Raw genomic sequence first — 18,198 nt, forward strand, 5'->3', positions numbered from 1 at the left:
CCCGTCGCGGGGCGGGGGCAGCGGGGCCGGGCCCGGCTCCTCCCCCGGCCGCCTCCTTCCCGCCGTGCCCCGCGCAGCGGCCCCGGAAGGCGGCGGGAGCGGTGAGGCGGCGGCAGCCGGGCCGGGGCAGTCGGGCCGCTTTGCTTCTCTCCGCTCGGGCAGCGCCGCTCGGGCCGGTGCTCCCGGGCCCCGCAGAATCCCGGGCGGGGCGCGGCTCCCCGGGGAGGGCGTGGGGCGGGGGCTCGGCCGGGACGGGCGCGGGGAGCCGAGCCGGTTCGCTCGAGGCCCGCGGGCATCCCCGGCCCCAACCAACCCACCCCAGGTCCCGCCCCAGGCCCGGCCCCGCTGCGGGGCGGTCCCGGTAATCCCGGGCCATCTGGCGCTGTAATCGGCTGAATCTGGGGTTAGCTCCCGCGGAGCCTGCGGCGTCCGGCAGGAAAACCGGGAGCCGGGTTGACTCCATGGGGAGGAGAACCGGGAAGCCGGGCTGTGTCACACACACACGGCCTGGGCTGGCTGGGAGACCCCTGCACCATCGAGCATAAGCCCACAGCAACTGATCTGATTAAAATTTCTTCTTCCAGGTCTTGGCAGAAGCTTGTCTCTGAAAGACTGGAAAGGAATACAGGTCGGAACGCTTTAAATTGCTTAATTATATTGATAGTTTTTCAGCTCAGATAAATTGTTGTTAAATAATGCAAGTAATACTCAGTAGCTGGGAATCAGCCTGATGGAGCTGTCCAGTGAGGCTCTGAGGTTTTAAACTGAGTTTTAAATTGTGGCTTAAGAATTAACCCAGGTGACTGACAGCATCGAGGGCTGTTTGAGAGTGGGCTGTGTTCTCCCGGGGTTAAAAACTGCCCTGAGGAAATAAAGGACCATCGTGATGCGTGTTTGATCAGAAATGCATCCTTTCTTTTGTTACTTTATTTTTAGAGCATAATGACTACTGCGGATGATAAACTGCTTGGCGAGAAGCTGCAGTATTATTACAGCAGCAGTGAAGGTGAGGATGAAGACAGTGAGAAGGAGGATAAAGAAGGGGAGAGCAGCATTCCTGAAAGTGTGGGCGAGGTGGAGCTCAGCAGTGATGGCAGCGCTGTCAACACAGGTATCATCATCAGTGTACTTCTTTTGTAAATCCCTTGTTGATTGGAAATTTTGTATGTTCTTCTAAAACTCTTTTATTCAAATGAAATTCCTGGGTTTATGCATACTCGAGTCAGAGGGTGATCCGGTTCTGGCTGTCGTCTAACTTTATTTTGAATAGCTGTTTTTTTTAATGTTTGACTTCTCCTATGAGAGAATTCAAATTCAGCATCATATCTGAAGCAGTCAGGTTTTGGCTATAAAGCTGAGACAAGGCTGATTTGTACAATTCAGATAATAATATATCATTATTTTTGTTCTGATGAAAGCCATGCTAACAACAGGAGAACTCTTGTGGGCTGGTGGTTCTATTTCAAGAGCACAGATATTAATCTTTGGGACAATTACAAAAGTAGCCTAGTTAAGTAAATTGTAGCCTTCTTGTTAAAAAAACAGATAGAAACTCAAGGACATGCAAATGGCAAATTACTTATTTCAATGTTTTGCATAGTTACAAAAACATTTATGACCAGGTCACCGTTTTACTGATTTACAAATTATTCCTTGATATTAACTGCTGGGTAAAATTGTATTGTCTTTTTTACACGAAATGGCTCCACACCTGATTGCAGGTCCCAAGGGAGTGATCAATGACTGGCGGAGGTTTAAGCAGCTGGAGACGGAGCAGCGGCAGGAGCAGCGCAGGGAGATGGAGAGGCTCATCAAGAAGCTCTCCATGACCTGCAGGTCTCACCTGGATGACGAGGCTGAGCAGCAGAAGCAGAAAGAGCTTCAGGAAAAAATCAATGGAAAGGTAGGATGGCACAAAGGAATTAAAATGCCACTTAAGTATTAAACAGTTTCGTTTGCCTGTGATAACAAGTAAGTGATTTAGCTGCAATACCAAGGAAGTCCAAAAGCTTTTTCCAGATTTCTTATCTGTTGATCAAGTCAACTTCAGGGGATTAATATGAAGACTCGTACAGCAAAACTGTGAATGCTGCCTCCCCTGCCTGAAACTAGGAACCCTTATTAATTTAGTTATTAATTTAGTATTTAGTAAGTGGGTGTTGAGAATTCTGAGCTCCAGAAATTGCAGATATTGGATGTAGTGAATGGTTTTAATCTGCTGGGCTGTTAACTAGCCCTCGGTTGTAGTCAGAGAAGTTACTAATTTGCAGACATGTCTGTGGCTTCAGATGGTGAAAGTTGGCTGTGCTCTCCTGTATTTTGAGTGATGCAGGCAAGTGAACAGGTATAAAATACATAAAATCCTGTTAATTTCAATTCTACAGGCACAATGGTGACACAAATGTTAACTGAAAAACTAAATGAGAAGCTGATGAGAAAGAAGCTCATCTGAGGTCAGGCACAGTTTCCAAATCAGCGCTCCCAGCTCAGTGAAAGCACATGGCCACCATTAACCTGGATTAAAGTGGGAGCATGGAGCAGCCACTTGTGTTATTAGTGCAGCTTGTGGAAACTGGAATACCCGGGGCTGAAATCGCTGTTCCCCCTGGACATGGTTTCTAATTAGATCAGAATGGAGTGTAATACACAGGGTGCTTGAGCCTTCATGGGTTGCACTTTACTGTTATTAAAGATGAACAACCCACATTAATCCTCTTGATTTATCTTCTCATTATGTAAGTGACCCATATAGTGGTGCAGATGTTTTTCAGGAATCTCTGTGTGTTTTTTAGATGACTTTACAGGAATACAGCATGATCCACAATGATGAGGATGATGAGGAATTCTTGCAGCGCTACAGGAAGCAGCGGATGGAGGAGATGAGGCAGCAGTTGTACAGTGGGCAGCAATTCAAGCAGGTGTTTGAGATCGCCAGTGGGGAAGCATTTCTGGACACCGTGGACAAAGAGCATAAGAGCACACTGATCATGATCCATATTTATGAAGATGATATCCCTGGCACTGAATCCCTGAATGGCTGCATGATCTGCCTGGCTGCTGAGTACCCAACAGTGAAATTCTGCAGAGTGAAGAGTTCACTCATTGGTGCCAGCACTCGCTTCACTAACAATGCCCTGCCAGCCCTGCTGGTCTACAAGGCAGGGGAGCTCATTGGCAACTTTGTGCGCATCACCGACCAGCTGGGAGAAGATTTTTTTGCTGTAGACCTGGAGGCTTTTCTGCAGGAGTGTGGTTTGCTGCCAGAAAAAGACCTACTGCTGCTGACTTCTATACATAATCCATCTGCATGTTACAGTGAAGACAGTGATCTGGAAATAGACTGAGCCTTTTATGCCAAGGGCCCGTAGGTGTAGTTGTGCTGTGGGATGTTCTTGTGCTAGGGATTGTTCTCTCTCCTCCATCGTGTGGGTATGTATTCCTCCCCTTCATGCGCTTTGACTTTTGCTCATTAAAAATAACAGCAAATTCCTAACATTTTCTCAAATTAATTCCATAGCTACAACTAAAACAGTCTCATTTCTGTGCAATTCAAATGTGTTTTACTTAACACAAAGTTCTAACATGATTCAGTCAGTTTAGGAAATTGTCTGTGGCAATGTCTCAGCGTCCTTGCATGTTTCAATTGAGATGTGGCCACCAACTCCCTAAGATAAGAACTGAGACTGCAAATAAAAGAGTTTTTAACATTCAAGACTTACTAATCTGCTGCTGAACTGCACCAGTTAGAAGTGTGAGGTTCCATGTCCCATTCCACAGTTTGCAGTCTCCTTCCTGGGAGTATCTAACAATGGCCTTAAATTTTTGTTCCTTTCTCAGTTACAAATAACGACAACCCCTAGCTTCATCCTGAAAATTGCTTTTCAGCTGGAGAGAGTTCTTCTTCCCTTAACCTTTCCTGAGACATAAATGCAGTTACAGCTCTTAATACATTCTTGGATTCTAAAACCCATCTTTGGAGTTCCTAGTAGTCACTTGATCAGAAAATGAGCTCTGCCTCTTGAGAGAAACTGCCTGCTACAAAGAGTTGCAATGTGTGTGCTGAACAGCAGCAAGGAGAATCTTGTTGGCAAAATGCAGAATTAGGACTTGAATAACCTCAGAATTTCATCCCATGCTAAAATTACTAAAACAGTGGTAAAGTTCTTTTCTGTCTGCCTTCAGTAGTAGAAGTAGACTATCATTACCTAAATACATGACCCAATGTAATGCCATGTTTAATGATTACATTTAATTGCAATTTTTATGTAAAGCACTTTGGAACACCAGGAAGAATTGCAAATGTGTCTGTGGATCCTAATAGGATCTTAATAAGAATGGATCTTGGGCTAGAAAAAGAAGAATTTCTAACTGTATCTATTTGAACTGTGTTTTAAAAAGTAGTATGAGCAGAAAAATAAATAATCTGTAGTTTAAAGTGACTGAGTTGGCACAGATTGTAGCTGTTTTAAGGAAACTGGCAGAAATCCAGATTTTCAAATTTGGTGAGAGATTATTTCTTTTCATCTGAGAATTGCAGAAAAAAACCCTGTGTAAGTTATATGGAATTAAATCACTGAGTGTGGATATCAGCACATTTAAGGAAAATATCAAAGTAACTGTAACTCATATCCAGAGTGAGATTCAGTGAAGTCTGTTGTGCAGACAGGGTGCATTTTAGCATCATCACAAAACCTGTCTTGGCAAGGGGATCAAGGCAGAGCTGTCTGCTTGAGTTGCTTTGAAGTTTTTATTTTTATAAAGTGCATTTTTTTGGCCCCTTATGGCAGCAAAACTGTAACAGGATCAAACCCTCCCCTGCTGCTCTGTGTCCAGTGGCCTGGAGCAAGGTGACTCCTGGTGAGGAACCTCCTGTGCTCGGGTAGGGGAGAGGCTGTTTGCAGTGCCAGTAGCAAAAAGAAGAGAAAAGGTGTGAATGCAATGAATCATTGATCTGGAAGAATATAAGAAGCACAGGGGAGTGAGAGGAGAGAAGCTGTGCCCTAACCCTGCTGCTCGTCCATGCACAGGCCTCATGCACAGCTGTGAGCAGGGAGAGGAGGCTGGGCTGGGAAAAAGCTGCTGCTGCTGCTTTTGCCCTTTCTTGAAGCTGAATTTTCAAGGAGTTCTATAAATAGGAGTTGAAAAAGCACTTGTCATGTAGGTGTGCAGCCTCTGGGAAATGTTCTGTTTTGGAAGGAGCGGTGCAGTGCAGGGAAGCAGCCAGGAATGGTGGGTGTTGCAGGCCCTCACCTGGCTTTGCTCACAGTTCATGATGTTCCAATACAAACAGCAGAGCTTGGGCACAGAATGTGAGGGCACAAGGAAGCATGGACGGTTGCTTGGCAAGGCAGGAATGAAATCCCAGGATGAGCTCAACATAGACATATAATTGTGGGGCCAGCATGGCTGCCAGGCAGTGCAGAACAAAATTTAGCAAAGATTACACATCTGCCTCTTCTTTGTAAAATGTTCAAAATATGCCTTTGCTGAAAATTCAAACAAGGTTTCCTGTGCAGTCACTGGCCTGATCCTGTGGCAGGGGGGCTGCTGGGGAGGGCTGGGAGAGTCTGGAGACTCCCTCCAAGGAGGGATTGCTTTTCTCCTCCTGCTCCGTGAATCATTGCCTCTGAGGCCACACAACCCCAGATGCATGTTTTCATTGTTGCTGCAGGAACCCAGGCAGCCCCATCCTCCTGTCCCTGTCCATCCCCACCGCAGGCAAGCCACAGCTGGGCTCCCCAGAGGCTTGTTTAAAAACACAGAGCTTGTCCTACGAGCTGTGTTTACCAAGAGCTCAAACAGAGGGCACTTCTGGCAGCACTCTCCTCTCCAGAGCACAGCAGGGAGCCCCTGCCATGGTCGGTGGTGCTGGTGGCCTCACCAAACACCGCCATGTGTGGGTGCAAACACTGCCTTGGATGTGGCTGTACCTTGTGCTGGACAAACTGGTGACTGTGGGAGTGATTTCTGCAACTGCCATGGCTGGAAAACCAGCACAGACAACAGAAGAGCTCGGCAGTGCTGGGCTGGGGGGAGCTCTGTGTGCAGGGCCGTGGGTGCCTGGGCTCCTGGGGGAGGTTTCAATTGTGTGCTGGATGCTGTGCCTGGGGCTGGTACATGTTGGGCCTTCAAAGAAACGATTTCAAAGCTTTTCCTGCTAGCAGGAGGGAGATGCTTTGCTGTCCTGGACTGGTTGGAAGAGGTGCCAGGCTTGCCAGTGGTGGCTCAGCCGAGCTATCCCAGTGGAACATTCCTCCTTGGTGGCAGAGAGCAGCCTGGCCATTGCCGGCTCTCGTGCCGTTATCAGCTGTCCCGAGGCAGCGCTGGCAGCCCCGATAGCCACGAGCAAACGCAGGATGTTTGTGGTTTAACTGAAGCGAGCCGAGCTTGTGCCTGTCGCCAGATGGAAGGAAAGGATGCTGGGGGCTGGAGCAGCTCCCTGCCGGGGCAGGCGGTCACGAGCACAGCTGGAAGCACAGCTGGAAGCTGCTCGTGCTCGGCTGGCTGGGGGCGTGCCCGGGGAAGGACCGAGTGCTCCTCTCGCGTCGCTGCTCAGCACTTCTGCACGGCACAGTGCGACTGGGAGCACAGGGCAGGTGAAGCTGCCTGCTGTGCCTCTGGGGTCTTGCTGGCCTCTCTGGCTCCCCACATCCCCTAGGAAACTAAAATCCAGATGCTATCCCGGTAATGCTGTCCCATTTCTGAAGGGTTAAAGAGAGTGAGTGAGAAGGCTCATGCCTTGGGAGTCTCTGCTTGCACATGTTCTCCCTTGCTATGACTTCTCCTACCACATCCCTGCCAAGGCACCAGCCCTTTAAACCTCCCTAGTTTAAAATTCCTGTAACACCTCCCTGGGAATGCTGCTGGGATGGAGCAGAGGCTCAGAAGTGCTGCCCTCCTCCAGGACAGCAGAGGAAGGAGCTGCAGCTGCATGCTCTCTTACAGACTGAGGCTATTTCATGTCTACAAAACACCCAGGCAGCCAGATTGGTGTGTGGATAGTTTTTATGTGAGAGAAATACACAATGTTGGTCTAAGCAGTGTCACCATGGGATTACAGAATATCCTGACCTGGAAGGGACCCACAAACATCATCACAGTCCAACTCCTGGCCCTGGCCAGGACAACCCCAACAATCCCACCCTGTGCCTGAGAGCAGTGTCCAAACACTGAATTGTGGCATTTGAGCAGCACAGGGCTGGGGAGTGGCCAGAGGGGAGCAAAGTTCAAAACTGCCTCAGGACACCCAGAGACCCCCGTGGAAGCTTCTAAGGGAGAAGTTGCTCCATTTCTTGCTTCAGGTACAGTCAGCAATGGCCCAGCACAGCGCTGGTGGGCACAGCCACAAATAGAGGAGTTTTTAAAATCATTTATTATTTTAAAGTCCTTTTTTCTGGAGCTTAACCAGGATCTGATGGGGATCAAGGCCAGTGACAGTGGCTGCCAGCTACCACATGGCTGGGCTGGGCAAGGGCTGAGCTCTGTTTGAGGAGGACAGAAGCAGGCTCTGTGTGCTGAGAGGATGTGTTTGCTGAGCTGTTAGTGCAGAGAAGGCTGATGATTTTGGGATGGAAGAGACTCCATCCCTTTGTATGCACAGAGGTAGCATCTCACTCTGAGCAGCCCCAGGCTGGCAGCCAGTGGCACGTGTCAGGGTCCAAGCCAGCATGACACAGGAGGTCTGGAGATCTGACCTCATGCTTCTCTCTGGTCTCCTCCAGGAGAGACTGCTGTGGTTCCTTGTCCCAGCTGTGCACGTGTGCTGGGCAGGCACAGGGGCAGCAGCTTCCTGCATCCCCACCATTCGCTGCAGGAAGGAACAGCATCCTCAGCACCAGGCTGGGAGCTCAGCTCAGCCTGCAGCAGGGCAAGGACAGTCCCTACCTGGGCAGGTCAGCCCTGCTAGAGCTCTGTAGAGGATCCAGCAGCCCTGGGGCTGCCGTGCTCCGCGGTGTCAGGCACGTGGAACGCCACGTACGGGCACTTCTTCACGTTGAGGCACACGAGCTTCTCCAGGGATGCCGTCTTCACGATCTCAAAGCCAGTTGCTCCACCAAATGTACTGGGTTTCCAGTACTCTGGGGAGCAGATGGGATTTCCAAAAAGCCCCTTCAGGGAAAATGGAGCTCCGATCTCCACCATGCTTTCCCCAAAAATGCCATTGGGTTGGGGTTTCTCCAGCAGCAAGCCTGGGTAAAACTCCAGAGCATCAATGTCTCCATACAGCTCTTCCAGCTCTGCTGCCTTCTCTTCCTCTCCTGCACCAAGTGAACATCAGAGTGCTTTAGCAAGAGAATCACGCCTGGCAAGGACTGGCCTGGCAGTGAGCAAAGGGAGGGTGGCTCCCTCGCAGGCAGTGGCAAGCCTGACTTCCAGGCCAGGGACCCTAGGAGGAAAGACCCCTGCATCCCCTGACACCCCTGCATCAGCCCAGCCTGCCCCACTGTGGGACCATGAGCAGGCAGGGCTGGGATGGGCAGGAGCAGCTCTCCAAGCCCAGGGGCAGAGGGGCAGCTCATGGCCTGGTACTCACCCACAGGCACAGAGCCCCTGCCCTGGCCCAGCAAAGCCCCAGGAGCAGCTCTGCAGCCCTACCTGTCAGCTCCTGGAAGGACTTGTAGGGCTTCATGCCAAACCTTTTCCGGTACTCGTTGAAGGGCTGCAGCCTCAGCTGCCGGGACTCCTTGATGACCCCAACGGCCACGTGCAGGACATTGGCATTGATGGTCTGTCCCCCACCGATCTGGAGGGCAGAGACAAGGAGGAGCACACATCAGGCACAGGGCAGCACCAGCACCAGCTCCAGAGGGCCACCACACTAAAGCATCCTGGGCTCGCGTTGTGACCCCAGCACCTCACTGCAGCAGCAAGAGGAGGGTGAGCAGTGCAAAAACCAACTGTGGAGCAGCTTGGTCAGGCCAGCCCTGCTCCCAGGGCAGGGCACAGGGCAGGAGAAGTCTCCAATGGACAGTGACCCAGTGAGGAGATGAGAGAGATTTCAGGCTCACTGGGAGAACCCAAATGCCCAAAGGGCCTCAGGCTCAGCCTCAGCTGGGCTGCTTGGCACAAAGAGGCTGAGGAATGGAGCTGCAGTCGCTTGGAAGAAAACATCCATGCGATGGCAGCAGAGAACAGTGCCAGGCGCTGCTCCAGGCCCCGCGGCTCCACGGGGACATCCCGGCTTCCACAGGCTCTGGCATCGGTGGAATGTTTACTGCAGAGCAGCGAGGGCAAGCAGCTGGGGCTGCCAGGGCCAGCCTCGCCACGGTGCTGGGGGGAGGGCTCCTGATGTGCCCATGGGGTGCTGCCCTGGGCAGACTCGGTGTGACATGGGCACCACTGCACGCGTGTCCCTCCTGGGGAGCGCAGAGCGGGACCTTACCCTTCCTGCTACCTGCTTGGAAAAGGACTCCACCAGCGCCTCCACGCCATAGTCCATGAGCATGGAGGTGTTGTAGAGGAACTGCTTGTAGCTGTACTCTTGTCCCTGGATGATGAAGGAGTCGGGCATCAGCCCGTGCCAGTGATAGAGCTGGTTGAACTCCACGGCGATGCGGTTCCGGTACTGGAACTGGGACCCAAACAACAGCTCGGGGTCGAACTTGAGGCTCAGGTAGTACCCACTGAGGTGCTGCACGTAGTCCTCAACAACGATCTTAATGGTCTCCCCTGGGCAGCAGAAAAGAAGCAGCTGGCAGCAGCAGGAGCCACCAGCTCTGCACCTGAGATGTCACCCACATCTACCACAGCAGCCATCCACCTCCTCCTGACCATTCTGGATGGACCAAAGCCAATTTTTTTGCTATATGGACCAAAACAAGCGATTCCCAGAAGGATGCCAGAGGAACTGCCTCAAAGGCAGTTTGGCCATTACCCCCAGAAGAGGCTGGCCAGCGTGGGGGTCCTTGGGGGCCGCCCAGGGGGTGGGACAGGGCGGGGGCAGTTCCTCACCGATGAGGATGAGCCGCGCTGTCTGGAAGAGCTGCTCGTCGCTCCAGGTGGGGTGCTCCCGCTTGAGCAGGTCGCAGACGCGGTTGTGCTCGCGCAGCCAGAGCGTGGCGTAGACGCAGAGCCCCGGCAGCAGCCCGAACACCTCCTGCCCCACGGCCAGCTGCTGCTCCTGGGGCACGCCCGACGGGTACACCATGTGCACCGGGGCCTCGCTGACCGTGGGCGGGTACACCTCGCCATCCACCACCTGGGGACACGGCAGCGACAGGGCAGAAGGGGCAGAGGGGACAAAAACATCCCAGTAAAACCTGCCCAGCCACAAGCTTCCTCCCTAAGGGCACCACATCAGCTCCCCCGCAAGAGGTGAGTGGAATGGAAACACTTCCCTCATAAAGCCCCAAATGCCTGCTGCCATCTGAGCAGCTGCACCCCAAAGATTGTCCCCCGGCCAGCAGCCACGCAGGGCATCAGGGCTGCGGCCTGCCAGGAGGTGCCAGAGGAACATGGGTGTCAAACAGCCCTGGCTCACAGGGCTGGGATGTTTCAGTTGTGCTGGGTGGTACCTGGAATTTCAGCTTCCCATCTCGGAAGAGTCGCAGCTGGTGCTGCCGCTGAAGGTTGTCCCCGTACAAATGTCCCAGGTCCACCTGTGGAGAGAGCAGGGCATCAAGGCTGCCCTGAGAGGCACAGGGACCCCAGCACCCCCTCACTCCTGCTGCCCTCACATCCTCACCCCATGTCCCAGAGCCTTGGTGAAGCCACGTCCCATCTTCCCAGATGTCTTGAAGAACTGGTGGGTGAAATGCTGGGCGAAGAAGGCAAACATCATGTTGGTGCCTCGGGGATCAGCCTCAAACTTGTGCCGCAGCAGGAACCTCTCTGCCAGGAGCTGGGGGTCAGGGAGCTGCAGCTTCCCTGCAAAGGATGGAGGCTCAGGGAAGATGCCCAGTGCCAACCCAGCCAGGTACTGCTGCTGTGTGCAGGGCTGCTGGTGGTGTCTGCTGCAGCATCAGGCCCAGACTCATCTGCACAGAGACCTTGCAGCCCTCTCACACAGGCTGTGACATGTCCCAGCAGCTCAGCCTGAGCTGTCCCAACAGCAATCCAGATGCCATCAATCTCCTCCTGCAGCAGAGCCAGTCTGGGCAGGACAGGGGCAGCACGTGGCACTGCCAGTGGTGCTTTGCAGAAGTGTCCATGGCAGCCAAAGCCTGGCCGTGGCTGGGTGGGAAGCACTCAGGGTGTGCGTGCCTGGAGCAGCCACATACCTTTGGTGCCCATGGGCGTGGGGCAGTCGTCCGGCACGGGCGGCAGGACGCGCGTGTAGTAGCTGACGTTGGCATAGGCCTCCCAGCTGATGTAGCCATAGTCAGAGTTGAAAGTGGGGGGGCTGGGGATGAGATTGGCACGAACTGAAAGGAGAGAGGGGGGTCACCACTGTGGGGCTTGAGGCAGCAACACACAGGCTCTGCCCCTGGTCCCTGCCCGCCTGCTCTGAGCTGCCAGACGGCCCCTGGCACCCCAAAAAGCAGAAAGGTACCCGCAGTGGAGGCATGTGGGTGTCCTGGGCTTTGCTCCGAGCCTTTTAAAGGCTGCAATTCCCTGCAGGAAAGGAGGGCTCGTGCTAATGTGCTAAGTGGATCCTTGGATGATGGATGAGATGACAAACCCTTAGAAATGATGAAGCCAACAGCCGGAGCCTTGCAAGCGTGTCGCTACGGCTCCAAGAGCTGGAACCTAAATATTTATGCAAAGTGATGAATATGGGGACATGAGTAACAAGGGCCATATTTCCATGGGCTGCTTTCTGTGCAGCTGTGAAGCAGCTCCTTGGCCTGGGGAGTGCAGCATGCCAAGGACTGCTCGTGTTTTCCAGCCAGCTGGCAGCTTGGCACAGTGCTGGGGACCCTCTACACCCCACTGCAGCCTGGCTGGGCAGCTGCCCTGGGCACAGTGACAGTGTGATAGGGTGATGGAAGGGCAGGGTGACAACCTTCTGGGTCTCCTGCTGAGCTGACTCAAGCCCAATGCCCACCCTGCTCAGAGGAGCTGCTCAGCATTGCTGCAGCCCTGCTATCCACACCCACACATCTGTGCATGCCAGGGGGTCCTCGAGCCCTGCTGAACCCCAAGACCCTCCCCGACCCCTCACCTGTCAGCACGAGCCTCATGAGCGTGTCCCTGATGAAGGTGCTGTTGATAATGTCCCAAACCCACTTGAAGTGGGTCAGGATGAAGTGGTAGAAAGCAGGACTGGGCTTCAGTAAGTTGTGGAGACGTGTCCAGAACTCAGCTGGGGGAAACAGAGCAGTCACTCTCCCTGCTGAGGAGCCAGCCCACCCAGAGCAGTGAGTGCTGAGGGCACAGTGCTGCCCTGGCACCCACGGGTGGCAGATCCTGGGGCAGGGACTCACGGGAGGTGCAGTTGAGCCCGTAGTAGCCGGTCCGGGTGCAGTCGCACTCGTATCCTCTCAGGCCGACCCTCACACACACTCCTTGGTTCTGGCAGGGGAAATAGCAACAGGGATTCACTGCAGGGAGAGAGAGAGAGAGAGAGGCATCACCATCCAGCCAGCACATCTCTGCATCCACTGGCTCCCGGCTCCTCAAGGGGGGACAGTGCCTCGGACCCAGCCCAGCGGGTCCAGCTCAGGAGAGGAGCTGCAGTGCTGCAGGAGCCGAGCACTGCCCTGCTGGGGTGTCTCCCCCGTGCCTGGGGGGCTGCTGTGCCCCCGGAGCCCCAGCCCGAGCTAAAGCCGTGCCAACAGCCACCGTGTTAATAACAACAGCCATTGTCAGGGCCGTTTGCTTTGGCAGGGCCCCCTGGCCCCGCTGCCCCCAGCGGATGGAAAGGGCCTCTCATGGCTCACTCCCGGCTCCTGCCCGGCCCCTTCCTCCACCACCTTCGTGCCCAGCCTGCAGGGCCGAGATAAGGCCCCTTGCAGCCCTTCCCAGGGCGGTGGGATGACGTGGGACAGGGAGACCCCCTGGCACAGAGCAGCTCCCACGCTGAGCAGCTCCATCCCCACCAAGCCTCTCTGGGCTGTCCTGGAGCAGGAAGATCCTTGTAACTCCACCATCCGCAGCCCCTCCAAGAGCGGAAACCTCAGGAGATGTAGAAACACAGTCCAGGATGGCCAGAGATTCCTCTGCCTTCCATCAGCCAAAGGAGTGCTCTGGAAATTGGGATGTTCTCTGTCACTGCTGCCTCCTGAAATCCTCACCAGTGGCATTCTCAACTCACCAGGCCAGGTCTGGACAGAGCCTTTGTGCCAGGAGGGAAGTGCCTAAAGCCCAGAGCGGGCTGCACACCTGGCTTTGTCAGAGCACACTGGAGGCCACCAGCCCCACCAGGGCACACAGCACTCATGGACCAGGTGCCACCAACACAGTGCCCAGCTCTGGAGCTGCTGGCTGCAGGAATGGGGGACAGGCAGCACACCCCGACTGCTGAAGAGACCGACAGCCACTGCCAGTGTGCCCAGTGCCACAGCTGGTGGAGGATGGTCTCCTGAGCCCATCAGCTGCTCCATGTGGCTCGTGAGCTCGCCAGATCCCTGCCGGGCCTGCTTCAGGTTCTTCTGGAATTTGGGAACAAGTTCCATTGCTGGGGTGGTGGGATGGGCATGCAGAACAGAAACCACATTTTTTCCATAGGAAATTGCAGCTAAAAATTAACATCTTTGGAAAATAAATGTAATTTTGTGAAGTTGCTCAGTGTCCCAGCAGGCACATGCTCGGGGCAGGGCAGGGAGCCCGGGGCTCTGCCTGCAGCTCTGCTGGGCTGTGCTCAGCCCTGTGGTCCCAAATCCCTCCCAGCACAGGGCCCGACTTGCAAAGACATGCTCAGCTCCCAGCACTTCCATCAGGTTCCCTTTCATCTTGGATCTTTTCATGTCTCCAGACGGGAGGCAGCAGGCAGGATCTTATTTATCTCAGACAAATTAAGGTCAGACCACCCGTTCAGATTTTTGCAAGATGGGAATTTTTGGGAAGGGGGAGGTGTTGCAGCGCAGCTGGAGCATCCTCTGGGCTATTCCCACGCCGGTAATTCCACACTTGGCTCTGCTGCAGAGCCGGTGAAAGCCCCGACGAGCAGCCCCGTGCCCGCTGCAGCCCGGGGGAAGCCGGGCTCTGGTGGGCTGGGAGGATGCTCCAGTGCAGCACGTCGAGTCCTGCCCCGTCTCTCCAGCTGATAAGGGGAGTCAGAAGTTCGCTCGGCCGGGGCCCTCCCCGGTGCGGGGCTCGGTGGCAGTGCAGTCGTGCCGAGCCCTCCTCCGAGGCGGGTTTGGCGGCGTGCCGTGCCGTGCCGTGCCGTGCCGGGCCGGGCCGGGCCGCGCCTCCCACGGTTCACTGCAGTGTCAGTGCCGGGTCCCCGAGGCGGGGTGGGAGCAGCGTGTTCCAGCCAAAAGGGTGGGAAGGGGCTGGAGCGTGTCCTGGCCCGCGACACCAGCCCCATCACATCCTGACGGAGCCTCCCTCCCTCTGCAGCAGCTCCGTGCCTCTCCCCACCCCGGCCAGGAATCCTGCGCTGGCCGTGCCAGGACGGCTCCAGGTATGGGGAAAGGCGCTGCAGCGGGAGCGCGGCCCCTCCGTGCCGGCAGGGCCGGTGCGCTCGCTCCATCACCGCTGAAAAATGCCAGATTTGGGGACAACATCCGTTCCACAGACCGCAGCCAAAGCAACCTGGGGTGAATCATGGCCGGGACGGAGCCGGGCTCGCTCCATGGGACGTGGCTGCGCTGCCGCAGGCTTTGGAGGCCATGGAACGCTTACGCACTTGTTTGTCTGATCCTGGAAGGTTTCTCGGGCCCACGAACTATTCACAGCACACACACCACAGCCAGATTGTCATCTGCAACCACTTCTGGCAGCACCAGGAGCAGGAGCAGCGTGCCAGGCCCACAGCTGTGTTCCACGTGGGCTCCACGATCCTGCCCCTGCACCTGAGCCAGGCTGCCTGCCCGGGATGGGCTGGAGGGGTGACACAGCTCCAGGGCTCTCTGGCTTCACTCTGCAGCCCAGGTTGGCTCTCTGTGAGCCCCACTGCAGAGGGGATGTGCTCAGAGGAGATGCAGACCACAGGCAATGGAAACAGCCATGAATGCAAAGCAGCTCTGCCAGAGGCGCCCTCTGCCTCCACGCAGTGGGGTCTGTGCCCCACCTGCCCCATGGCTGGGGCTCGGGCACACGGTGATGTTGGGGTGCTGCCACTGCTCCTGCCTGGCAGCCTGAGTTGTGCAATGGCTTCTCAGGTTTACTTTGCAAGAACGCTTGAACAAAACTACACCCCTGAAGGCAAGTCAGCAGCCAAGGGCAATATCTGCAGGGAAAACTGAGAAACACCTTGGGACCAGCCTGGCTCTGCTCACAGCCAGAGGAAAAGTCTACAGAGAACAAACACCATGGCTGAGAGCCAAGGTGCAGCCAGTGAGGAGTCAAGTAAAGTGCTCTGAGCAGCAAATATAAAGCGAGCAGGAGATCCCAGCCTCAGCCCAACATCCTGTTATTTGGTGTTCAAGAGCAGATCCGAGGACTAGATTAGGGCTGTGGTCCTCCTGGTGCAACACTGGGGAGTAGCAGAGCCCAGACACTCTGCTGACAGCACCTCAGGGCACAGCACAGTTCCCTAATTTCTCAATCAGATATCTCCCTCCCTAATTAAGGCTTGGAAAAAAGCCGTCTTTTCCTGTACATCATGTATTGCAGGTATTTATTTTCCCCCCACATAATGAAATCTGCTTTGATCGTGCTGTGCAGCAGTCAGCTCCAGGGCTGCACCATTCCAGCGCTGCATCTGTCCCAGCTGCTTCAGGCATGTGGGTCCTCAGCATGTCCCCAGGCCCTGTCCTGTGGTCAGCAGGACACACAGATGCTGGCCCAGCTGTCCTCAGCTCCCGGAGGAACTTTTCAGGAAGATAAAACACATGTAAAGAGATGGCCAAGGTGGAGAAGGAGCAGAGCAGAGGCTGTCCCTTGCCTGTCCCCACCAGCTGTGGTCCAGCCCAGCCAGTGACAGCCAGGTCCATCCCCTGGGGGCTCTCCTTTCAGCAGATGTGCTTGATGTGCCCTGCAGTGGGGTGCCTGCCACCTCCCCAGCCACACTGGTGTCACTGAGCATTGGGGTCACCCAGCCCCACTGTTTCTGGTGGCTGGAGCTGTCCACCCTGCTGGGTCACAGCCCAGCTCCTGGAGTCCCCTGCAAGCTGGCCATGGGTTTGAGAAAGGGTTTTATTTAACCACACACTCCATGGGTGCCTGCCATAGTCAGCACTATTTCTCACCATCTCCTGGTGTGCCTGTGGTTGGGCAGCACGTGGTGCTGGGAAGGAAACGATGGCTGAGGCCACCAGAGCCACCCCTGCTGCTCCCAGCCCTCCAACCTGGCTCCCAGCTGCAGTGTCACCAGCCGTGTGTTTGGGGACAGCGGCAGGGGCCCCGGCTGCCGGCACGCACGGCCATTGTCCCCCTCTCCTTGGAGAAGCCCCGTCCCGGCCGGGAGGCTGCAGGAAGCAGCCGGGCACTGCCCCTCAGCCCGGGGTGGCCGCGCTCTTGGCGGGGATCCAGCCCTGTCGTGCGTCCCCGGCCGCCTCGGGCCAGCGATGTCTCCCCCGGGCCCTGCGTGTGGTCCCCGCGGGAGGCGGACGGGGAAGTTTGTTCCACCCGGGCGCTTCTGCTCCCAGCCGGGCGTGACGGGCCGGAACCTGCGGGCCCCCTGACCCGGGCGGTGGTCGTGGGGCTCCTGCCAGCCCCCTGCCCACCCTGCCTGCCGTCCGCCCCGGACACGGAGGGCACCGGCGGGCGAGGCCGAGCCGGGGGCGGCGAGTGCGATCCCTCCGGGACCCGCCGGACCGCGGCCCGGTCCCGCAGCGCCCGCCCCGCAGCGCTCCCCGCTTCCCCGGGACTCCCGGTACTGGACCCTGCGGGACCAGGTCCCCTCGCCCCCCCGGTGCCGCATGTCCCCTGTTCAGGATGTCGCCGTTCCAGCGGTACCGACTCCCCCGCGTCTCCCTCCCTCCTTCCCGGTGCGGTCCCGCCCCGCGTACCGGAGCCGGTGCCGGCGGCGCTCCCGGCGGCGCAGAGCAGCACAGCGTGGGCGAGCAGCAGCCTAAGCCCCGCGGCCGGCGGGGCCCGGGCCCGGCACCCACCGCCCATGGCGAGAGGCAGCTCCGCCGCGTCCCGCGTCGCACCCGGCGCGGCCCCGCCGCCCCCGCCCCCGCCGCGCTGCCTCCCGCCCCCGACGGGACGGGACGGGACGGGACGGGGCCGCCTCCGACAGCCCGGCCCGCCGGGGGACTGCCCCGGCTGCGCTCCCCTCCTCTGCTTCGCTTGGCCACCCCTGCATCCCAGCCCTGCCCCGGTCCGTGTCTCTCCCAGGAACCCCACGTTCCCTCGTTTCCCTCCCCGTCCCCACCTACCCGAACATCTCCGTACCCAGCTCCTGGTGCCCACATCCCGCTGCATGCCCACGCCCACGCCCTTGTTCCCACGTCTCCCTACATCCCAATTCCACATCCCCGGTCCCCCAGGACTCCATGTCCCCCCCGAACTCCTTGGCCTGGCTAAGCTCCTCCGAGTGGCAGCAAGAGGCTGCCCTGGCAGCGCTGTCCGGCTGTGCCCGGAGCCCGGCTGCCCACAACCGCCAGCGGCAAGAAAAGCTGAGTTTATCGGTGAAACCATCGCTGGGTGTTTCCTCCCGGATGCTTTGTTCCCAGCACCAGCCGCTGGAGCCGGACAGAACTCAGCCAGCCCGGCCCGGGCAGACAGCAGCCACCGCACAGGAATCGAGTGGGGCTGGGAGAGGCTCTGCATGGCTCTGGGGTGGGCGAGAGCACGGTGGGCCGCAGACCTGGCTGGGATGTCCCCAGACTGGTGGAACCCAGAGCTCGGAGCCTGCTGAGCCTCTCAGCGGCAGAGACCCCAGCGGACGCCCGGCTGTGTGAGAGGATTATCGCGGGTTTTGCTGAGCTGCAGGAAGCCCTGGCAGGCTGGGGGAGCGCGGTTCCTGCCTGGATCCCGCTTGATTCCTCTGCGCGGCTTTCAGCAGCAGGGAAGTAGTGCCCTCACAGAGCAAGTGGCTTTCACAGGTGTCCAGAAATGCACAAGGGCCTCAGATCTAGCTTCAGCAGGCAAATGCACCAGCCATGACATAAACATGAGCTCAGCAGGCTCTGGATGCGCTCACGCAGGGTGGGGACACTGCCTCTGCTCCCACTGGCGAGCTCACACCGGGAATTGGGGCGCGTT

The 18,198-nt window shown here is 56.6% G+C and overlaps 2 protein-coding genes across 2 annotated transcripts; one reads left to right on the forward strand and one right to left on the reverse strand.

Annotated features, from left to right (window-relative positions):
- Window positions 1–19: 19 nt before the first annotated feature.
- PDCL (phosducin like) lies at window positions 20–4,439 on the forward strand. Its single transcript, XM_030961315.1, has 5 exons — window positions 20–101; window positions 585–628; window positions 937–1,111; window positions 1,722–1,903; window positions 2,793–4,439. Exons 3-5 carry the CDS (start codon window positions 943–945, stop codon window positions 3,342–3,344), a joined length of 903 nt encoding a protein of 300 aa, XP_030817175.1. The 5' UTR covers window positions 20–101; window positions 585–628; window positions 937–942; the 3' UTR covers window positions 3,345–4,439.
- A 2,552-nt stretch (window positions 4,440–6,991) lies between these two features.
- Window positions 6,992–17,133, reverse strand: PTGS1 (prostaglandin-endoperoxide synthase 1). The gene is made up of 11 exons (XM_030961326.1): window positions 16,998–17,133; window positions 12,366–12,482; window positions 12,104–12,244; window positions 11,220–11,363; window positions 10,685–10,866; window positions 10,515–10,598; window positions 9,952–10,198; window positions 9,383–9,669; window positions 8,596–8,743; window positions 7,885–8,258; window positions 6,992–7,807 (listed from the first exon to the last, which is right to left on the reverse strand). The coding sequence occupies exons 1-10, from the start codon at window positions 17,104–17,106 to the stop codon at window positions 7,903–7,905; spliced, it is 1,815 nt and encodes a 604-aa protein (XP_030817186.1). The 5' UTR covers window positions 17,107–17,133; the 3' UTR covers window positions 6,992–7,807; window positions 7,885–7,902.
- Between the last annotated feature and the right edge of the window lie 1,065 nt (window positions 17,134–18,198).

This window comes from Camarhynchus parvulus, chromosome 17 (genome assembly GCF_901933205.1).
Source record: "Camarhynchus parvulus chromosome 17, STF_HiC, whole genome shotgun sequence".
In the NCBI taxonomy this organism is placed as follows: domain Eukaryota; kingdom Metazoa; phylum Chordata; class Aves; order Passeriformes; family Thraupidae; genus Camarhynchus; species Camarhynchus parvulus.